This window comes from Equus asinus, chromosome 7 (genome assembly GCF_041296235.1).
Source record: "Equus asinus isolate D_3611 breed Donkey chromosome 7, EquAss-T2T_v2, whole genome shotgun sequence".
Lineage (NCBI taxonomy): Eukaryota > Metazoa > Chordata > Mammalia > Perissodactyla > Equidae > Equus > Equus asinus.
In genome coordinates, this window is record NC_091796.1 from 48345711 (window position 1) to 48363318 (window position 17608).

At 39.6% G+C, this 17608-nt stretch overlaps 1 protein-coding gene across 5 annotated transcripts in view; it reads right to left on the reverse strand.

Moving 5' to 3' along the window:
• Positions 1–17608, reverse strand: part of TTC39C (tetratricopeptide repeat domain 39C) — a 104925-nt gene that overhangs the window by 37078 nt on the left and 50239 nt on the right. For 4 of the 5 annotated variants that reach the window (XM_044774488.2, XM_070513291.1, XM_044774490.2 and 1 more), the window contains 3 exons: positions 16143–16257; positions 7925–8279; positions 5993–6161 (listed from right to left, as the gene is read on the reverse strand). In XM_044774488.2, the coding sequence (XP_044630423.1) occupies positions 5993–6161; positions 7925–8279; positions 16143–16257 (639 nt within the window). The remainder of the gene's footprint in view (positions 1–5992; positions 6162–7924; positions 8280–16142; positions 16258–17608) is intronic. The other variant, XM_070513293.1, reaches the window with a different exon arrangement.

A 17608-nucleotide genomic window follows, 5' to 3' on the forward strand; every position in this document is an offset into this window, starting at 1 on the left:
AGCACCAATGAAACATGCAATTTCATCTCAATAAAAGTACAGAGAGAAAGCGCTACAGCTAATTTTTAAAAGGTACCTCAGACAATCGAAGACACCTAAAATAATGGGTAGAAAGAAGGTCCAGAGACAGAACACACGCACACTGGGGTAGGTGTGTGAAAGCCTTTCACACAGAACTTTGCAGGTGATAGAAAGTAAGGATAAGAAGCCTTATCCTCTTAGAAGGAGATGGAATGTCAGGGTGACAGGAATACAGTGAAGTATAGATCAATCATCCACACAGTCCCTGCAGACACTGATTATGGGGGAAATACTATATCCTATCATATACCTTTCTCAGAAAGAAGGGGAGGGCGGGGGGGGGACGCACAGGCAGAGGAGCAGACTGCACAGTGAGAAGGCTGTGTTTTCCAGAAAGAACAAACAAGGCAGCTTCAAATAAGAGAAAGATGATTGAAGGTATACACACAATATAAAAGGAAAAGTTCATTATAATTTCTTCAGTGTGACCTCTAGGCCTGTACAAACGTCCATGTTGTCCTTATGAAGGAGTCTTGTAACTGTTATAAGTGTCTGAGAGGCATTATAGTCAAGTCCCCACCAGGCTGAGCTGATGCAGGACAAGGGCTCAAGCCCTCTCATCTCTGTACTCCCAGCAATGAGCACAGACTTCATTTAAATCCAATTGCTTTTTATTTCATTTAAACTTATTTATTTTTTTAGAGTCACATTTCTTTAGCCAGCACATCAGAATCTAAACATCGGATTTGGTACTCTCCTTAGGAGGCCATTCTCTCATTCCAATTGTCAAGACATTTTTGCATCTTCTTCTTCAGAACTGGCTTCAGAAACAGGTTTAGTTGCCACAAGAAAAACAGACAGTTCGTGATAACCAACTTCCTTTCTAAACAAAGGAACTATATCACTCATACTGATCAATGAATTTGCAGAATGACCTATTCATTCAACAAACAAACATTGAGGGTCAGTATTGTCCTAGGCCCAGACCTCTGCTCCTAAAAACCAAACCCAAGGTTTTAAAATGCCAGCATGCAGAATATTCAAAAAGTAGGGGTCCAAGCTCAGAAGACAGTTTCAAAATAAGAGGTCTCAAAATGCTTACATACAGCAGCTTTATTAGAATATGTTTATCACCTTGCATACATTCAAATATTTGAGCATTTAGAGACAAATAGACTAATTTCAAAAACTAGTTTCGTTACTAAGTAGTCACACCATATAAAAGTGTGTAGATGAAAGTATGTATACACATAAAACCAAATACACACATCTGTATATTACTAAATAGACTGTTAATACTGAAGGGGAGAGAAGTTGTGCAAATCTGTGTTGTTTAGAAGAAAAAGAGGACCAGAGAGAAATAAAAGTAGTTTATTAAAATATAGACCTGTCCCTAATACTTTTAAAATAATCAAGACAAATAATCCTTAATCACTTGTCTTTTTCACTACCATAGGTTTAACTGGGTGCAAACTAATGAAAAATACAAAAGCTCAAAACAATAACTATTGGTTCACATTTTAAAATTGAGATTGCTATAGACCCCATGCGTCCACTTCCTAATAGCTGTTTGCATTATGGAAATTCAGAGAAAAGTAAATACAGGTACTGTATGGCATCCACAGCCCCTCTAGCTACACACACACCCATTTTGCCAATTACAGCCCTAGCGTTGCTGAACGGCTCTCAACACCAAAACAAGTACTTTCTCTTAAGAAGAAAAAAGAGAAAATTTGATACCCCTACTTCTCAGGCTTAAGCATTCAGTAGGAATAATAACCACCATCCCACCACTACTTAGGGAGTATTGAATCCATGCTAAGTACAGTATGAGCCCATTTATTCCTCACAGCAACAGGAGTAGTCACATGGGAGAAGTCAAGAGACAGAAGAGGTAGTAAGGACCACAGGGTGTGGAGAAGGCTGGAGTCGGGGTATGTAGACATCCAGTGCGGAGAAGCGAAAGTAGCAAAGAAAGAAAATTCTTTGTGCAGCCAGCCAAGATTCATGTGCTTCAGCAGCCCCCAAAAGCAGAGGGTGCTGACCATCCTGGGGTACAGACGGACCCCAAGCCCATCAAGGGCAGAACTTCACTGCTAGGTCAAGTTAGGTCACAACAACAGAAAGGGATGAAGTCACTACAACAAGGTTATACAAGTGGAAGGACAGGGGTGGGTGTGTTAAAGACCACCCTCCCATATGGATTTCAAATTGTCCCAAACAATGAAGTGCAAAGTATGTAAAAACTTCTTAATGAAACTAAAAGAGGAAGTGGGCAACTGCATATGATTTCAAAATAATGATCACAGGAAAAAGAAAACGAACCAGTACACATTGAAGCTAGTCACCCTGGATGACAGCAAGCTCACAAAAACGCAGCTGTTCAAATAATTTTACAGATTCTGCGTCACTGAAGAAACTAAGACAGTGTCATATGATGCACCTGCCTAAATTAGAGCCCCCGGACCATGTTCTGTCAGTGTTTGTTGATAAAAAGATGTCAAAGGGCCCTCTCTCTAACCTAAATGCCCACTGAAAGAAAAAAGATTCTTTGCAAGTGAATCTGTTGAAAACAGCCGTGGGTGTTTTCATCAACTGAGTTGGACCTTAGAGACCTTACAAAAAGCCTTTGACAAGAGCACATCATAGCCTTCCTGGACAGAGTTTCTCATGTGCAAATGAAGGATGTCACCAACTGACACCTTCCTACACGGTTACTTGGAAAGGTTAATGAAATGCTGGTGTCTGGGCACCGTGAGGATAATACCAACATTTCAAGTCAGCCCTAAAACCCTTTCATCCTCTGGCCTTTGGGAAGGGCCAAACAGAAACACTTGCCACATTTTGCTTGGCCCCCAAGCTACAGCTCACTGAACAAGAGCAGTAATAGATCTTTTCAGGTTTTTTTCTTAAAACCAGTATCAGTTAGGTAAGGAAATTGCTTCACGGTGAAGTTCTAACATCTACCACCCACACTCAGATCACAACGATCTGCCCTAAAAGAGAGTGAATGCCTGCTGAGAGATACAATGTTGACTATATACCTCCCCAAACCATATTTATAAGAATCCTTTGATGGCGCTGTGGCTTCCTCATTTCTAGAACCATCCCAACAACAATGAATGACCACTTAAACTTTTAGCATTCACTCAGTCCCCAATAGGAATGAATTGTGGTATAAACTAAAACTATGCCAAGTTAAGTTTTTAGGGAAAAAAAGTTATTAGTGTAGCTAAAAGTTAAGCACTTTTGTTTTAAAATGAAAAATTAACTAAAATGGCAGGCATAACCAAACATAAATCCTGACTTGTACATTTCTATTTAACAGCTTCAAAACCCAATCTGGAGCATTCATTGATCAGTGGAGTAAGGGAAGAGAATTCTAATAAATGCCTAATACTATGGCGCATTATTGCTGTGTTACACAATTGTCAACTTCAGGCTCTCACCCCCAGTCAGCAAATCTCTGTTGAACACTGACCCTACTATGATCCTGTTCAAAGTTATTCAAAATGCATCCTGGCCGCCCTTCAAGAAATTTACATCTAGAAAGCACTTACCCTGTACCTAACTTTCATCTCAGAAATGATCATTGAAGTGCGAAGGCTTAGTCAACCTGAAATTTCCTTTTACAGTCTTAGTTCCTCCTGCACAAACCCAAGGGAGTAGAGAAACTTTAATAACCTGAACACCTTCCCTACATGTAGGACCATAACCCTGAGCCTGAAAGAAAAGAATCACAAACAAACAGACCAGACTGCACAAGAGATTGATCAGAACAATGTTTTTAAGACCGCATGAGAAAAACAGAAATATAACTGTAGTCACATGAGCCTCAATGCAAAGAAAAATAGTTTCAAGATAACGAGAAGAAAAATAACTCGGACATGGGTTTAAGTCATTCAGATCCTGGTGAGCTTCCTGTGCTGTTTTCATGATAAACTATTAAGATAATCTCCAGGGGCTGGCCCCGTGGCCGAGTGGTTAAGTTCGCGCGCTCCGCTGCAGGCGGCCCAGTGTTTCGTTGGTTCGAATCCTGGGCGCGGACATGGCACTGCTCATCAAACCACGCTGAGGCAGCGTCCCATATGCCACAACTAGAAGGACCCACAACGAAGAATATACAACTATGTACTGGGGGGCTTTGGGGAGAAAAAGGAAAAAATAAAATCTTAAAAAAAAAAAAAGATAATCTCCAAAGTACCACTTCCAAATATAAAGATGAGGAATCTCCAGATTTAAGGAGGCACTTGTGAAGGAAAGACATTATTGGAAAGTAATGTACACTTCATCGCCAACAAAAAAATTAATGAACAATTCCTCCTTGCGCTCATAAAAGCATTTCTAGGCAAAAATCTTCCAAATGCATTCATTGGTTTGCTGGGTTGACTTCAAGCATTGACTGTGCTGCAGAGTACCTGGTTAACTGGAGGATGAGGTTGTTAACACCTCACACTGATTCATGAATAGCTGTTGGTGAGAATATGGGTGGGCCCCTAGCATCACAGCCACCTTCTTTCATATGTATGATTCATATGCCTGATTTATTTCTTATAAATATTTTCATTTTTCTTTAAATCCTCATGCCCTCAAACAAGCAGACAAAAAAAGAGGCATGAAGGAGAAGAAGAGCCCCTCCAAAGGCCAGGGCGTGTTCTGGTTCTGGAACAAGACAGCCTGGCCTCACTCGCAGGGTGAGCTTGGAGGTCACTTGAAGCCCTCTTGATGCTGGCCCTGATATGGGTCCCCTACAGTAAACCCAGCATATGTGGGGTTAAAACCAAAAGCACTCATCCCCTTTCCCTGCTTCTCTAAGTTACATTCATCTGTAAACATCAGTTTTTTAAACCCTTGTATCCCTGAACTTCACAAGGCAAACAGAAGTTACAAGTTATTAAAAGCCCAGGTGGCCTCATGCTGGGCTCATACTGAAGTTTTGGCTAATTACGGTTCCTTGAAGTTTGTTACAGGGAAACTGATATCCAGAGAATATCAAGAAGCTGAAGCTTCCCAGACCTCAGCTCCTCGGTTTCCTGGCCCCAAAATGCAACACCTATCACGGAGGCAGACAACGAAGGACATCCACCTGTAGATTCCCTTATCTCTCCATCCTCCTCCTGCAAGCAGCCTCACAAGGCCAAATGCAGGCTGGTGGGAAAGCACCAACCAGCAAGGCCACAGGCTTCCCTCCCTATAAGCAGCCGACTCCTCACAACCTTTAAAACCCCCTGCCTCCCATCTTTTGAGGAGACAAATTTGAGGGCTGACTCTTGTTTCCCAGATGACATGACGTGAAATAAAAACCCTTTCCTTGACATAAGCCTGGTGTTCCAGTTTTTATTTGGACCCTCTTGTGTGGCGGGTAAAGAACCTGTGTTTCTGTCTGGTAACACTCTCAGATCCCTGTTTTTCTTTCCTATAAAACACAGAGGACAATTTTCTATGTGTGTCATAGGCTTGTTTGGAAGATTAAGTGGGATAGCACATATAAGCTCCTGGCACAGTGCCCAGGCAAATGAAGCACATGAAAAACCAATAAGAGCTACCACAATTTCAAAGCTGATGCTGTCCTTGACATTTAAGACAATAACTTGTGTATAAATCGTTAGTGAAGACGAAAATTTAGAAAAAGATTATTAGTAACTCCAGAGAAGAAAAAAAATTGTATTTTGTGTTCTTCAACTAAGAGACTTACTAATGCTCCTCTGCCTTCAGCTTAGAGAACACCACTCTTGTCTCATTACCAACGAGGAACCCCATACCAGCTTCACCCACGTCTCCTGAACAGAAGGTAACTAACATCCTGGGTTCCTGGGAGAGCCTTCCGTGGCATCATTGCCACGGAAGGCACAAGAACAAAATGTTCCTCGGCCCCAAGACATTCGGCCTCATTTGGATACTAGTCCCCAAGCCAGAATTAGATTTGATCAACAGAAGGCTTTATTTTCAAAAGATGGGGAAGGCACGGTACCTCTAATCGTTGTATGCGTCCCTTGAAAAACATAAAGAGGGAAGAATTTGGATAAGCAGCTTCTTTTCTGAGAAGAATTTCCTTTGCTTCATCCAGGCCTGCTTTGTTATCACTGCCATCCAAGGCAAAGAACGGGCGGACTACAGTATGATACCACAGCAGAGCTAGTCTAAGGGGAGAGGGAGAGAAACGGTGAGCAAAAGACTTTTCTTATAGTGTTTCTACTTTTTAAAAAAATCAGCATGAGCTCGCCCAATACACACTCCTTCCAAAGAGCTTACTATGCAGTCTTTAAAGAAGTAAAATCAGAGTATTTTTCCCCATTTTAATTTTACCAATATTTAGGAAACTGCAACTTGAACACAACATATAAATCAGCACATTCCCTTCCATCAGGTGAGAGAAGAATAAGGTGACAGAAACAGTGAGCTCTTCTGAGGCTTCTGGATGGATCACTGAATGTATGACTGACATAAATCTCTGAATTCTACACCTAACTCATCAAGGCACAAATTAGAAACAGTAACTGGTTACCATGAATCTATGGTCCCCTCATAACAAAAGCATTACTTTCTGCAAAAGGAAAACGTTGTTTTCTCTTGTGTTCACAAAAGTTAGGCGTAAGCCTCAGAATCTGAATTTAAACATAGGAACCACAAGCAAAATTACACTAAATTGGGTTAAAGTAACTGAGAGGACCAGATCGATGGCCCCTTCTCTGGCCTTTGAGGATGCTCAATTTAAAAAACGAACAAATAAGCAAATTACTTAAAATTCTCTCACTTCAAACTCATCCCTTTGAAGAAAAAAATGCCATGATATAGTAGGTATATGAAATAGATTCACTGGGATCTGCTTTAACGAATGGACAAAAATGTTTAACCAACAAATATTTTTGTGTAAATGTGTGCTTCCAGGATAGTCATAAATTTGGTTCTCTTCTAAAGATAGGACCAATTTACATTATTAATTCAATTCATTCCTTTCTCAGAAAATAATATGAAGACATAGACAGATAAATTATCACAAATCTGTTAAGGCAAATTAATAAAGGACTACTGTGTCATTTAATGAGTTTGGGGAGGCACAAATATTTTTGAAATGAAAAATTAATGATCTTTATAATAGCTACCAACTGATTAAGAGAAAACATCCAAAGTCCTCAACTCTCAATACAATAAGATGAGTAGAAATTGAGCTAAGGATCTCTGTGATATCAAGTTTTTTTGGAAAAATTTTGACAAGTGGTGTAACGTCAAAGGACATCTAGTGTGTCTGGTAAAATTACTCAAGTTGCAAATGGTAGATATTTACCAGACTGAAAAAAAATCACATCATTTTTAACAAATGGAGAAATGGGTAAATCTTTGCTCTGGATAGTTACATCAGCTTCACCACACTCCATTGTTGAAATAATTGTCATTTAAGTTTAGGCTGCACAACATAATATGACTCAATCTGGCTGAACAGCACAAAATATCCAAGCCACATATAAGAGACCAATGGACCAACCAGAATTATCAAGGAAGATTACCCCATATAAGGATATACGAATAAAAATTCTCAATGACAGAAAAGCCTTATCAAATTTGTACCCCTTAACTCCAAAAATCAGAATCGTGAATCTCTCAGTGAATGTGGTCAAGGTCACAAAAACTGCCTATGAAATCATTTGAGGTTAAAAAGCATGATCATTTTACCTGTTTAAAATATAGGACTCATGAGACTTAAGAACAGTGCCCTGTTCTCTAAAATCAGCTTATGAACACCCCCCAAAACACAGTCCTTGGCATTGCATTAAAAGACATCAGGCATGGCATCATGTCAACCAACCAAGCATTTTACCTGAAGTTTCCTTTAAAGGTTTTGATTGTTGTTTACTTACTTTCAACACTATATTATCTACCAAAGCATTGCAATACAGCTACTCACGTAGCTAAAGGGGCCTTCATGTCCTTACTTTCGCTTGCATACATCAGTGAAGAAAGCCCCTGTAGGCGGTCTCCAGGAAAACCCAGCAGGTTGATGATTTTGAGCAGGTTTGGGGGCACCATGGATATGCAAAGGTGAAAAAGGCCATATCCAAAGCTCACAGCACCTTTCAGTCTGTTTAGAGACTCCTCAGACACCCCTTCAGCCACAATGTGATTATCATTTGCAGCGTCAGAAGTCAAGGGCTCTTCAGTTAGCTTCTTCTGATACAGCTCCTGGAGGGCATTGATGTCCAGATAGCATTTATTGTAAATCTTCCAGGCTTTCCTAAGGATCCACCCACCTTTTATATATGCTATAAAGAGAAGGGAAGAAAACCATGAAAAAATAACCATTTTAAAATAATTTTCCTGTATTAATAATGAGGTTATTGAAGAAGGACCTGAAAAATCAAGCAAGATTTTTAAAAACAATAAACGTTATGATCTATCCTTGCACCTTGTTTCTTCAGAGGGCATACATTCCTTATTTGTTGTCTGTTTCCCTTTACCACACTGTATGACTACTCGGCAAGACCATGTATTTCTTTGTTTATTGTTGCGTGGAGCCCATTTCGCAGGAGCTAGGACATAGTATACAATATCTGCTGAATGAAAGAATGAATGGATACAAGCATACAAGCATCACTTGAGCTGGACTTTTTTTCCATGAGTTCTGTGAAACATGAACCTCACCGTGTCTCTGAGCTACCATGGCACTTTCCTGATAAACCTCTTTTATAACTCTTACATTTGTCTGCCCTGTGTTTCATTCCTCTTCAAGAGCAAGTCCTAAGTCTAAATCACTGCTGAATTTATACCCAAGCACTAAGCATGGAGATTTGCCAAAAAACAAAACAAGCAAACAGAAAGGATTAATTAATATTTATTGGGTGAACAAATGGCCAGTTTATTAACAAAAAAGTTCTTAGTGTTAAATGCAGAAATGCAAAGAATCCCTAATTCTTCTGTATCTAATGCCTATTGGTGGCTTAACCGCACCTTATCAGGATGGCTTTATTTGGTCTATGACAATGGCCAAACTGTCACGCTGCCCCAGCCTAGAGAGATCCAGCAAAGGAAGGTGGTGAAGAAGCAGCTATGCCACAACAGAGGGTGAACATCTGTTATTTTTAAAGCTGAATCCATTACTTCCCATTAAGCCAATTTTTCTTAACAGAGCCTTCTTGAGAGTATGTGCCACAAAGAAGACTTCAGAGATAAGACACAATTGGATTTACCCTGCTCTGTGCCCCAACAGCCCCTCCCACACAAGCCCGATGCCCTATCTCAACCTCTCCTCCCATGAACATTTTTCCCTTCTGACGTGGAAGGAAACAGGGAGTCAATTTATCTGTGCTTATCTGAGAGCATCATCACCACATATTTGAGGAAAAGGTCTTCCGCAGGGAATTTCTGTAAAACAGTTCTCTTGTAACTGCAGAAGAGAGCTTATCCACTCTGCACTGTTACCAATATGGCAGCAATACTCTGACCCCAACGCACAGGTGCAAGACAACAGGAACTGTCCCAGACTCTTGGGCCCTTTACAACAGCAGGAAAAGTTTTTTAAAAGTGATTTTTAAATTACAGAAAATATTTAACATACAATCTGATTTATAAAAGTCTAATCCCTAAATTGAAAGGGATCTAAGAATATACGGTATATACTGTACAGGAAAGAGTTCAGGTAGCAGGCCACTGTTCTCCTCTGAAAGGCCTGCTTACAAGGTTGGCTCCTGGCTGGCATCTGGGAACGTGGATTTGGGAGGGTTCCCACCATTTCCAGAACTGATAAGAGTGGCTCACGGTGCCCACAATGTTTGAACAAACAATATGGTTTATGTTGAACACCTGCTCTCCTTCTGGGAGTCTGGAATTTGGGTATGTGCAAGGCAGCGGGTGCCTACATGGTCAGCTCCCAATAAAAACTCTGGAAGCTGAGTCTCTAACAAGTTTCTCAGGTTGGTAACATTTTACATGTGTTGTCACAACTTCTTGCCAGAGGAATTAAGCACGTCCTATGTGACTCCCCTGGGAGAAGACCCTGGAAAGCTTGTGCCTGATTTTTCCTGGACATTCCCCCCTGCACCTTTTCCCTTCACTGGTTTTGCTCTGCATCCTTTCACTGCCACAAATCAGAGCCATGAGCGTGATTATACGCTGAGTCCTTGCAAATCACTGAACCTGAGGGTCTTGAGGACCCTCAATCCATGGAATCAAGCTATTATTTTATTTAAATGTACCAATTTTCTGACAAATGATGACCCTATCTCCTATGGGACCACAGTTCAAAACACAACCATCTCACAAGTTCTGAGTGATTAACGTCCTATAGCCCAAGTTCACTGAAAAGAAGGCTATAAGACAGGATGAACAAGCAAAACAAATTAGTTTATAGAGGCTTTTCCTTAAAAGGGAACTTTTTTTAATAACTTTATAAAAGTAATACATGTTTGAAACAATATCTTCTCATTCAGTTCAATTTAACAAATATATTTACTCAGCAAATATGATATCTCAGGTACTGTTCTAGGAGAATCAAAGAGAAATAAGACATAGATCCTGCCTTTAAGAGACTCAGTGACTTTTTCTCTCCTATGGAAGCACTATGGGAAAAGAAAGGTTTAAGAAAACCCTGGGGGCTGGCCCTGTGGCCAAGTGGGTAAGTTCACGTGCTCCACTTCAGTGGCCTGGAGTTTCGCTGGTTCAAATCCTGGGTGCGGACATGGCACTGCTCATCAAGCCATGCTGAGGCGACATCCTACATAGCACAACTAGAAGGACCCACAACTAAAAATACACAACTATGTACCAGGGGGCCTTTGGGAGAAAAAGGAAAAATAAAGTCTTTAAAAAAAAGAATAAGAAGAAAACCCTGAAACTTCTGTGTATGCTAACAAAGTGGTTGGGTTCATCCAATACGCCCATAAACAAGAAAGATGACTCTCAGTTATGATCCAAAAAGCCAAAGATTGAACAGAAAAACAGAAAATGAAAAAAAAAAAAGGAAACTAAAATATATAGTCTTGAGAACACAAACACAATTGGGATCTAAGTGAAAATAATCACTAGCTACAGATTCAAAAAATGAAAAAGAACTTGCAAAACCCTAAAAATGTTAATGAGATACTGATTAAATTCCTATTATGTGCCTAGGACTGGGCTTGGCACCTGAGGGATACAAAAGAACTATAAGACAGTCTGAGCCCTCCAAATGCCCACAATAAAACTAGAAAATAAAACAACTGAAAAAAATAAGTGTGCAGCATAAGACTATATATCTATATGTTTAGTTATACGATCCACTGGGTCATATTTAGAAGAATGAAAACAAATAAAGGTGAGATTATGGACGAATTATTCTTTTTATTTCCTTTTTGTCATTAAATTGTTTTCTATATAATAAAACCCATAAATAAATTGGAAAGTGCAAAATAAGTACTGCAGGATTTCAGCAGAAAACTTTACTCCCTCTCACCTCCACCCCTAAATGGAAATTTGGCAGGAAAAAATTTAACTCCATTTTATCCTGTATTTTCCAGGCTACTATAGCTTTACAGCACTTAGGGACAGGCAGCGTTCCAGGAGAGAGGAACAGGAGCATGAGCAGGAAGATACACGTGAGCAAGCTGCTCAGAGGCAGAGGGGACACACAGGAAAGGGCATCAGCATGCTGCGCTCAGCTATGGAGGTCCCTAACGTCCAGCTGAGGAAGGGACACCTGCACAGGAGGAGAGGGAAATCTCTAAGATTGGGGTTGAAGGGACCAGTGTTCGGGAAACAATTGTAGGCGTCCATCTCTCAGGTGAGGAGGTAGAGAAGAGGATGGGAGCAATGAAAACAAACGTAAAAATCCATCAATGCCAACCACATGGAATTCAGTTAATAAAACAAAATAAAAACTCCATTTTTATGGAATGAAAATGAAATTAATTCAACATGTCTTTAATTTCTTGCCAAAGATAGGAGCTTAGGTGCCAATGTTTAGAAGCACATATTAAAGTCTATTACAAGCTGTACGGCCCTTAATTTGAGCCAGGTAAATAGAGCCCAAAGTCTTCACTGAGTCAAAGATTGTACACTGAAATACGTGCAAAGTTAATACACACGAAGAGAAAGATTTTGTTTTCCCCACTTTCTAAGTTCAACTTGGTACTGAAACAGGTTCCCCGGGACTACCCTACTCCCGTCCCGAACACTGTGATTGAAACATCTGAGCACAGCCAGACCGCAAGCAGAGGAGTGAAGGCTGAGTGAGGACCAGGCACAGAGTGCACTGTGCTCCAAGCAGACAGACTGCGGCTCCCACAGGAGGGACGCTTAGTCAGCTGGACACAGAGCAATGCGGCCAATGAGCACATGTCTTTCCAATAAGCAGAGAAAACAGTTGAACACAGAGCCCTCTGAAAGGTCAAATATAAATCATTCAGCCATCGTTATCTGAGCCTGTGGAGGATGACACAGACAGGAGAAAAACCACAGACCATCTGCCCTCCCCTATTAGCGCCAGCCTTAATCAGCTGGGAGATGGAAAGGGGATAGGAAACCCCGTGCCCATAATGGGGGTGGGAGCCCTTCCTGAGAAAGGGCAAGAGTCGTCTGGAAAATGAAATATCAGGTTACACTAAATTGATCTTGGAACATATTTTGTAGATTTTTCAGCAGGGATTGTATCTGGTAAGAGCTTCTACCACAGCATTCTGTCTGTGTACTTGTCCTAGACAAGGCTGGTGAACCCTATAATGGAAGGTAAGCACAATGGAAGGAGTACTTGAAGGAAGTTGCCCTGAGCTGCCCTGGATAGGCAAGAGAAAAATATTGGAGGAGGGGGGTGGCATTCCAAACTGAGAGGGTAGTACACACAAGGGCATGAGGCAGCAAAGGGCATGCAGGGAACTGCAAGGAGCTCTGCTTAGCTAGATGCTGTGGTGGGAAGAAGGCAGGGAGGCTGGGAAGGGGGCAGGTTCTCACACGTCACCAGAGAAAGGAATCTGGACTTTACCTTGCCGGTGACACAGAACTGCTAAGTGTTTAAAGCACAGATGTAAGAAGTTTTAGAAAGATCGCTCTAATGACATCGTAGAGAACGTGGCCTGGAGAAGCATGTGAGTCAACAGCACTGTCATCCTCTTCCAGGCTTGTTCCACAGCATGCCAGGAGCAAGCGGTAATGGGGGTTGAGGGGAAAGGCCTTGAGAAACCCAGGTTTCTGGGCCATTTGGAGGGTGGAGGCTCTAGTAACCAAACTAAGGTAATGGGAAAATGGTGCGAATCCTAGGAATTCAGGTATGAAATAAGAAACCCGTGGCTCAGGTTCTGGTTCTGTCATCACTAACAAGCTGTATAAATTGTTCAACCTCAACCAAATCAATCAGCTTCAAACTGCCTCACATGTAAAAAAAGGAGATAATCTCATTTGAGGAAAATTTATTGAGCATAAATTATGCCAAGAATAGCAAAACATGGGGCCTATCTTCAAGTTCAAAAGGAAACATAATAAAACAAGGTGGCAAGTACCATAAAATAGGTTTTAAAAATAACTTCATTTTGGTACAAAAGTAATTAATATATGCTCACTGCAAGAAAACAGCTCTTGAACAATAGAGCAAATTAAAAAGATACTTATCAAATAGTGTAGAAAAATAAAAAGAGATGATGGGACAATTCATTAGAAAGAGGTTCAAATGAGATAAAGCACAAGAGCTCTTTTAAAAGTATGAAGCATTAAAAAATTCACACAGACTCACCCCTCACTGGAACTCAAGTGAGCGTGTGCGCCCTCACCCACTTCTGTGCCACCCACTCAAGGGGTGGGGGAGGGGCCCCTATAACAAACATCTCCAAGGAGGAGGTTTTTTCCCCAGAAAATTATCCATCAAAAACATTTCCTAAGAAATGGATCCCAACAAAGATGTAAATGCATTTTTCACAGCCTAATAACCCTGTGGGTTTCTGAAAGGCAAATGATGCACATTTTTGGTTATGTTTGTTTGTAGCAAACACTGAGCTATTCATAAAGCAAATGACCACTACATACCTTATTAGAACCTGAGGTTTTCATGTCTGTCAGAATTTCATTCCAATATCAATATAACATTCAATAAACTATAAGGCTTTAGGAAGAACCAAGCATTGTTAAAAATCTATGACAAACAAGATGAAATGACTGATTAATATCAACCTATTAGGAGAATGGGTAAAGGCCAGGAAGGCAACTTGTGAAATAAATACACATATTTTATGGACAAAATACAAAAATAGATTTGGCTCCACTAATAACCAAAACAAAAAAAAGAAAAAATGCAAAACAAAGAACAGCTGAATGTGCAAGAGGACTTGGTTTAATAAATAAGGCACATTCATAGGATAAACCAAAATGCTATTATTTAAATTACATTTTGAAACTGAGTTATAGGGGAAATATGTAAAATATGATCTAAGAGGGAAAAGTAGGATTGAAACAATATAAATTCAATTTGTTAAAAAAAAAAGAAAAAAAGAAATAGAGAAACATAAAATAGAAGATAAGCAATAAAGAGTGATTTTCTCCAAGTCGTGACTTGGAGACATCTCTTCAAGAGATGACTTTTTTTACTTTTCTATATTTTTTCCAAACTTTCTATAACAATATTTAGTAATTTCAAAAATAAATAGTACTAACCGATGATTCTAAATTTCATGAGGGCAGGGACCATGGCCTGTGTTTGCTCACATGACACAGTGCTTAGCACATTGTACGTCCTCAATAATTTTTTGTTAAATGGACTGATGTATGAACAAATGAAGGACAGATATAAATATACTCACTTTTAAAATTTTGATATACTTTCAGACTTATAGAAGAGTTGTAAGATTAATACAAAGAATTCCCAGATACCCTTCACCCTGATTCCCCAAACATTTTACTACATTTGGTTTATCCTTCTCTCTCAACAGATATTTTCTTAGTAGCTAAAATCAGCTCCTTTAAAAAGGCCTTGAGTCTAGGAAAAAGTAGTAAAAGATCACAGAAAACGCCAGAGATCCTGTCTTGCCCCAAGAGCTCCAGATAGTTCCGGTGCTCTGTCAGACATACATCAGTGTCATACATCATCAAATGGGGGGTTTTGTATTAGTGCATTATAGAAGATTCACACGAACTATGAAATGAAACTATGAAAACTTGACCAAATAAGTAATTGGGAGAGTCCTGAGATGAGGATTACAGAGAAAATAAAAACTGAACCAAAGCAAAAAGCCAAAATACAATCATAGAACATACTCTAAGAAGTCCAAATTTTGGAGGTCAAAATAATAAATGCCACTTTTTACTTGAGCCAAATAGAAAGTATCCTCAAGGGTGAGATGGAGAAAGAGAAAAAAGAGAATTGAAGAGCAGAGAAGAGAGAAAAGAGGGAAAAACTAGTTTCTGGGAGTCTGGAAAGAAAAGTGTATATTACAACTTAGCAGCAATGTACCCTTTTTCATTTAAGGTTTCGAAGAAAATGCTTTTCTGAATGTAAATTTTAATTGATTTCCTTTTTTTCCAAGTAAATCCTATCTACCAAAGTGGCAGGTTTCTGCTGTCAGTGTCAGAGAGACACATAACTACATAAGCGAAAGAATTAGTGTCACTGTTAGAACAGTCTCACAGCAAGCTATTAGAGACTCAATTTGAGTCCATACTACTCAAGACATTAAAGCTAAAAAATCCTGGGAAACATCTGTCTTGGACAAAGTAATTAAGAAATTAGTTTACATCCCTTGATAAAGGTTGTTAAAATGTAGATCATTCAAGTATTTTAGGAAATCTTTAGTACATGTTCAAGACTTCAGTAACAAGTTCCAAAAAAACTTAAATTTAAACCAGTTATATTTCACTTTAAATGTTATTATCAGAACTTGATTCCCACAAAGAAAAAAATATCTATCTATCTATACAAAAGGTACTGGTAATTTCTCTAAGTATGACAGAATTATCTTGAGACAAGAGGATGAAACAGATTTTAGGACTAAAACTACTCTGCTAAAACACATTCAGCACTCGCAGTTTCAATTTTCTCAAGTAATAAATCAGCATCATGCCCCAAAGAGGCGCCACATGTCTTCAAAGACTGAAATACAAGGCATTCTAAAAAAAGTATTACGGATGGTGTCCACTGAATAGTGAAAGCTATTAAAAATAACGCTCCAGCATACCTGATAATTCTTGTTTTACGAACGAGAGCACAGCCAAGTAAACTTGACAGTCGGCTATGATTATCTGCCTCTGGAGCCGGTCAACCATAGAGGGGGCGGATTTTCGGACATCAACCTGTTCAGTGGAAACAAAGTACACACCAATAAATCACACACAAGAACAATACCCCTTCCAAACAACTGTTACTTTATTGTGCAAAGTGATTTCACACAGGAATGGTGAATCATGGCAGTCACTGAAAGCCATGAAACATGAAAGTCAATACAGAACATCAGAGTTTTACCCTTTTTTAAATGATGTAAATTCCTACTTATTCAAAATAAAAATCACTAATGGTATAAAACATTCCCCCAAGTAGACGACCTGAAAAGCCGCTTTGCAGACATCTACCTCCAGGTAGGACTCATTTCTTTGGTGCACACAACTGAGACATGATGGTCAAAAGCTGGTTACGTTTTAGTTAAGGAGAAAATACTCTGGAATTAAAAATTAGCTCTGAACAAATGAAAAATAGAACTTGAAATTTAAGTCATAACCTCTAAGGTGACTACTTCCATAAAAGAAGCAAAAAGTCCTGCTTTTTATAAAATGTTGGGCTTTATCATAAAGAATTTTCTAAATGAAGAAAAATCACTCAAATAGAATACTGCATTCTTAATACAAAGTAAATTTGAACAAAATAAGCTAAATAGCTTTCATATGCTTTTACAACGATATAAGAAATGACAGGATTTCTGCAAATATGACAATAATACACATAGTATACAAGACACAGTGACCTGCTTCCCTTTTTTCTAGATGAGCATAACTCGTCACGGTCACCACTGTTCCACATCTCACTGCAGCACTCATTACTCTCTTTGCTCAGGCAAATGTCAATTTACCCATGCTTCTATTTCTTTGTAATAATGTCTACTGTGCAGGCTTGTTGGAAGGGCTAATGAAATACCACATGTGAAAAAGTTTTTTAAATTGCAAAGATGTATTAATTATATTACATAAATGATAATTAATTAATTATTAACATACGTGCTAGGCATGGCACTAGATACTGAGGATAGACATGTAAACAAGCTCACAGTCCAAGGAGGGAATACTGACCTTACAACCACATAATACTGTTAGGTGCTCTGGAGGGTAAAGTGCAGAGAACTATGGAAACAAGCAGGAGACATACTCAACAGGGCGTGGGAGTTCAGGCAAGAGTGTCTGGAGGCAATGACATCTGGCGAGAACCAAAGAATGAGTAGGAACCAGGTCAAGAGGAGGAGAATGTTCTAGGTACTGGAAAAGCAAACACCAAGTCAGCCATAGTAAGGAGTTTGGACTCTACTGAGATGGTAATGATGGAGGTGGGGACACGGAGAATGAAACTAGCAACATATTATTTGCATTTTAGTGACCGTCTCATGGAGAATGGATTAGAGAACAGTGAGACCGGAGGCAGAAGTGCCAGTGAGGGTTG